This window comes from Daktulosphaira vitifoliae, unplaced genomic scaffold (assembly GCF_025091365.1).
Source record: "Daktulosphaira vitifoliae isolate Bord-2020 unplaced genomic scaffold, ASM2509136v1 Scaffold_3, whole genome shotgun sequence".
NCBI classification, from domain to species: domain Eukaryota; kingdom Metazoa; phylum Arthropoda; class Insecta; order Hemiptera; family Phylloxeridae; genus Daktulosphaira; species Daktulosphaira vitifoliae.
The window spans coordinates 40925372-40931459 of record NW_026099574.1 but is presented as its reverse complement, the minus strand read 5'-3'; the positions used below and the strand labels follow the sequence as shown (position 1 = coordinate 40931459).

Below are 6088 nucleotides of genomic sequence, written 5' to 3'. Positions count from 1 at the left end.
ACTTATAATGGTAAAATTAATATTTTTTCTGCTGTGCACTGAGAATAAATTTAAAAATAAAAAAAATGATTTAACTTTAATTTATATTATATAAAGTAATCTAAGTATATTGCGTAAAACTAAATAATATCGAAATATATAGTTTAAAATACAAAGTAAATATATTTAAAACAAATAGATTATTATTTGAAGATACAAAAATGTTCTTTTAAGCATATAAACTATTAAAATTAATTCAATATTAAATTTAGCTTAACTATTAAAGAAGTTTTACTTTTTTTAGGTTTTTTGTAGAAAACTCCTTGAATTTTTTAGTAGTGTAGTATACGTCAAAATGATCAAAATTAGACTTTTCATATATGTTATTTTAAACATAAAATGTTCAATTTCCTTAGACTCTATAGAATTGCATTGCAATTTCTCTAAACATTTATTTAATTATTTCAAGTACAGTGAGAAATATTTATTTAACTTCAAAAAAACCATTTCTGAACTTGAATTAACAAATTACGGAACAGCAGTAAAATCTCATGGCGAAATTGTTATGATCATGTTAGATGCATTACGAGAAATGGACGAAAAGTATATAGCAGCAGATATAATGACTGTAAATTTATACTTGAACAACGTTTCAGGATCTATAAATATGATTGGTAAAGACGAACATGGCGAATTCAATAGGTCTAAACTCTCACAAAATTTATTAAAGGGCTATAAAATTCTACATCGTTCAATTGTAGAAAGATTGGAATATTTTATAAATGAAAATTGTTTAAATATAGCAGTTCAAAAATATTTCATATCCCTAACTAATTTTACAGAACCAATTAAATGCAGCCCAGAAGTATTGTTTAAAGAACTCGAAAAACTCAATAGTAAAATAATTAGAAGTATGAATGAATACTTAACTTTGAGAGACATGTATGAGGAAGAAGATAATGAAATATTAAAAAGTTATTGTAAGATATTGAAGCATTTGGCGATAGCTTTTGGAAGGAAATCTTACTATAATTTTAATCCTAAAAATGTCCTGTTTTATGATTTTATGGAAAATCGTCCCAGTTTATCGGAGCTAGAAGTTATATCAGGTTCTCAATCGAGACAATATGCTAGATATAACAGTGACAAACAGGTATTTGATGTTTTAGACGTCGTTCGATATGCCCCATTGAACTTAAAAAATAATAATAATTATGAAATAAAGTTATTTGATATGTTTCGTTTCATCAAGTTTGATTTTGACTCGCGAAATGTACAAGTATTTAAAAAAATATTAAATACAGCCACTGTTCGTCCATTTATGATAATCATTCGTTTTTATGTTTCATTAGTTAGAAAATTCGTTTTTCTTCCTCAATTTAAAAATGAAAAATTAAAAATAGCAATGAAAAATAAAATCATTGAAATGGGTCAAAATATTGTTAAAGTCATTAAATCCTTTATGGATATGAATTTATTTGGAGAAAATTTTACAAATTACATATCGTGTCATTTTAATAAGGTATACGAACTTATTTTATCTTTCAAAGAACGCAATTATTTGTTTATGAGTAAAGAATTGAACTCGATTCCAAAATTTTGCTATGATTATCTGAGAAGAAATTGTTTAATTGCAAGTATTAATAAATTACAGAAAGCAAATATCACAGAAGACAATATTAATAAAATTTGTCATTTAGGTGCTGAGGAAGTAAATAAAATTGCTTCATTCGTTTCAGAATTGAAAAAATATAAATATTGCTTTGAGATTGCGAATAAATATATTCCTACGGGATACGTGGATAAGCATACATTAAACATGATTTTAAATCATAATACACCATTCGGTTAGTTAACAAACTCATAATCAGGTTTTTTTTCTGTTAAACGAAAAAATTTAAAGAATTTTGGTAATGTTTTAATAAATAAATACCGTTTAGAGTTTTTATAGAAATATTATTAAAAGGAGTTAAAATTTTTTTATTGGCTAAACCGTTAGTCTTATAAAGCATTTAAAATAGATTTAGTTATGAAAATTGATTTAAGTACAGATTAAAATTTGATTTATTTTTATAAAAAACATTAAACGACAAGATTTCTTTAAAGAAAAAATTATTCTTAATGATGGATTTTAAGAGTAACTTTCAAAAATTAAAAAGAATGTATTTTTTTGTTTTACTATTAAATGAACAATGGTCTAAATAAAATGTTTACAGTTTTGTATCGTTCATTTTTAAATTAATATAACTTTTAGTTATGTAACAATAACAATATAATAATAAATTTCCATTTTTCTTTTGAAAGTAAGCCCCAAAGTATACAGTTATAAATCATTTTTTTACAATATACTTGTCATTTCCTATGGTTCATAAAAGTATATAAAATTTTTATCTGTACAATTTTCACTCTATGTATTTAAAATGCTATTTAACGGTCATTGAAATAAAAAAATTATTTATAAATTTATTTTATTTAAAATTTTATATTTTAGAAGGGATGAAAAAAATTATTTAAATACATATTATTGTAATTTTTGAATTGAATAATATTACCTTTTATAAATATTTAAAATTCTCAGTCGTTCTGAGATTATTAAAAAATTACCAAATTTGGATCATATTTTATATATGCCACACATAATGTTTAATACTTGACGAAATTAATCATAAAATTTTATGACTCTTTTAATCTTAATGAAATGTTGGAATTATTTTTGATAAATTTCATCTAAAATGTTTACTTTTTGATTGTTTTTAAAATAATATATTTTTTGAGAAAATTGTTGGCATTTGTTAGTTACAAATGTATTTTTATTAATCTGTTATAAAATAATTATTAAGTCCACCTCTTATATCTTATAGGGTTTTGAATTTAATTTTTTTTAAAACAACATGTATATTACTCTAGCTTATAAAAAAATAACGATCTAATTAGTTAAATGACTGGCCGATAACAATTATTGATCCTTTATTAAAAATAACAATTTACCATTTAAAAATGACATTATGTAGTAGTGGAATTATTTATAACATTTTCCTAAGTTTTCGTTCTTAATAGAGCACTATAAATTAGGGGTTCTTAAAAAATATTAGGTAAATTATTTTAACTTATTTTAGCAGAAATCAAACTTTTATACCTTAAGGGACGAAAACATAGATGATTTAACTACTAATTAAATATAACCATTGTAATGTTTTTTGAACCTGATTTTTTTTTTTTTACAAACATTTTAAACTCTTAGTAATTTCTAAAAAAATGAGTGTCTTACCAGATTTTGAACACTGTATATTTAACTTGCTTAAAAGAAAATGATGTAATTAAAAAAGACAGGTCGATCAACATTGAACGAATATTTTAGAAGTTATAAACATATTTATACTTTGACGGGGAAGCCAAGAAATTATTAGTAATAAAAATAGCATCATCAGTCTAGTTAATAACTTAAAGTGTTAATAACCCTTGAAATACTGATTCAAAAGATATTGTAGAGCATTCATTTTCTTCAATACATTATGTTCTATTTTATAAGATAGTTAAATATGTATGTTATAATTCAAAATAATTAAGTTATCTGCCTTATAAGGTTGGGTTTATTTATACGGGATTGACCTAATATGAAAATTATAAGAAAATACTTATTAAAGCTTCAAAATTATATAACATTAATAATTTACCTAAGGCGAAGCTATAGCCCTCCTTAGTAACGCTACTGTTATTTTTTTAAATTATTAATCTATGGACAATAAAAATATATATATAGTTATTTTGCATGAATATTATAATTAAAAATTTTGTTTTTAGAACAATTAGGAAAGCATGAAAACACATATCAGCCATATTATTTTCCTGGTGTTAATACAGACGACATAAAGAAACATGATAGTCATAGCTCAAATGATGAAAATGATGAAATAAATAATGATGACAATAAATATTTTGATGTGCTAAATCATTACAATCCTAAATATCTACTTGATTATATACTTTATTAATGAATTGTTAATGAAATAAATGTCATGAATAAAATCAAAATAGTTGATTTAAACAAACTTATTATTTTTTGTTTACTTATTTTAATCTCATACTATTTTAAATCCAGAATATTAGACAGAGACGTTAAGGTTAATAATTTGTTGAGCTTAAAACTTTTTGAATTTTGAAATGTAAACCACAGCATGAAGTCGAATTAATTTTTAAAATTTTTATTTCGATTTAGCTAATTAATATAATATTTAATATAATGATTTCATGACTTCGATATAGATTTAATGTATTGTTTTCTAAAAATTTTCATTTCAATTTAATTATTAATATCGATATAATTTTTTTTTGGATTTGTATGTTAAATATTGAATTAATACTTTTACATATAGCTGGTCATAAATGAGTTAATAAGTTAAAGCTAAGTTAAACTATTTAGTTTAAAAAATAATTATACTTTAAATAAATTATTAATAATTCCAGACTTACTTTTATGATATCTTTTGATATTAATTTGTTATTTTAAATCCTCACCTGTGAATAGGATAAGTGTTGGATTTTCAAAAAATGATATTAAATGATAGGGAAATATCTAAGGTTTTAATATAAAAAAATTGTATATTGATGTACCATTTTTCAAAAAGTTCTAGCAGTTTTAAGAAAAAAAAGTGAAAAAATATCAAAATTTACAAAATATCAAAATTTAGCTGAGAAAAGTGGCAACAGGACCAAAAAAAAAAAAAAAACACATCATAATAAAATTAAAGCGAACAAAAAAAAAACCCAGCACAGTAGGGTGGCGGCAAAGGGGTCGTGGCATAGTTGGGTCCAGTATAGATGATATCTGACAGTGTTTAAAATCACTATCATAAAAAACGGTTCGATGCAAATCTGTAGATAGTTTTTAATTTAAAAAAAGAAATTTGTCAAAAAAGTAGGTCAAGTGAGAGCTGAGAAAATAAATGATAGCTACAAAAAAAAAAAACCAAATAGTAAAATAATATTTATAATGAATTTCTTCTCACGAGAGGAGACTACAGTAATGGGATCCTTGATATTTATTGAAGTTATTGAATCTAAATGAGATAAAAATCAAATGAGTTTAACATTTTTTTCTAACTCAAAAAGAATTAAGAAAAAATTCAATGTCACAGACATGAAAGGCCCAAGTGTTACAGTTTCAGAAACCGTACGTCTCATTCGTCACTTAATAAAAATGGAAATATAGTTAGTTCAAATTTTAAAGTTATTTTTCTCGACTTTAAAGAAACAAAAAAATGTAAATACGTTTAATTTTTTATACTATGTCAATTAGATTGATATAATATTTATGAAAATCAGTGTAATCCCTTTATAATAAAATAAATTACAAAACCAAAAATTTTAACACAAAATTAGCATATTTTTTAATACGGTAGCTATTTTCACCATGAAGACAAAATAAAGTCCAATTTTTTTTTTTTAATATTAAAGTATATTACATAAGTTTTAATTTCAGATATATATATATATATATATAAGTGTCAGTATTTCCGGAACACTTTCAAAAATTAAGTTGAAAAAGTTCTACTTTCTATATGCATTTTTATGTTTTGAACCCCCCCTGTATTAAGGGAAATGGTCCGATTTAAAAAAAATAGTATGTCGAATGAAAGAAATATATAAATATTATTTCTTATAAAAAAATTGTATTGATCCATACATTTTTCAAAAAGTTATAACATTTTAAAATTAAAAATGTAAAATCGAGAATTTTAACACAAAAATAGCATACAGAAGCCATTTTCATCGTGAAGACAAAATAAAGTCCGAAATTTTATTTTTAAATAATAAAGTATATTACATTAGCTTTAATTTAAGATATATATAAAAGTGTCAGTATTTCCGGAACACTTTCAAAAGTTAAGTTGAAAAAGTTAATTTTTTGTGAAAAAGTTGTCATTTTGAATCCCCCCTATGGGCTGGTAAAGGGTTAAATTTATAAAAAAAATATACCAAATGATAGGTAAAGACATCAAGCATCTATAAAATAAAATTATATTGATTTAGTTATTTTTTAAAATGTTATGGCAATTTTAAGTAAAAAAAAACCTAACACAGTGGGGTGACGGCACAGTGGGGTCGTGGC

The 6088-nt window shown here is 23.1% G+C and overlaps 1 protein-coding gene across 3 annotated transcripts; it reads left to right on the top strand.

The window, feature by feature from the left end:
• Positions 1-325: 325 nt before the first annotated feature.
• On the top strand, positions 326-4019 carry LOC126900557 (uncharacterized). 3 transcript variants are annotated; one of them, XM_050676372.1, is made up of 3 exons: positions 326-1616; positions 1680-1826; positions 3781-4019. In XM_050676372.1, the coding sequence occupies exons 1-3, from the start codon at positions 335-337 to the stop codon at positions 3969-3971; spliced, it is 1620 nt and encodes a 539-aa protein (XP_050532329.1). In that variant the 5' UTR covers positions 326-334; the 3' UTR covers positions 3972-4019. The 3 variants fall into 3 exon arrangements, with proteins under 3 accessions (XP_050532329.1, XP_050532328.1, XP_050532327.1); XM_050676371.1 differs by having other exon boundaries at positions 326-1826; positions 3790-4019; XM_050676370.1 differs by having other exon boundaries at positions 326-1826.
• Positions 4020-6088: the final 2069 nt, after the last annotated feature.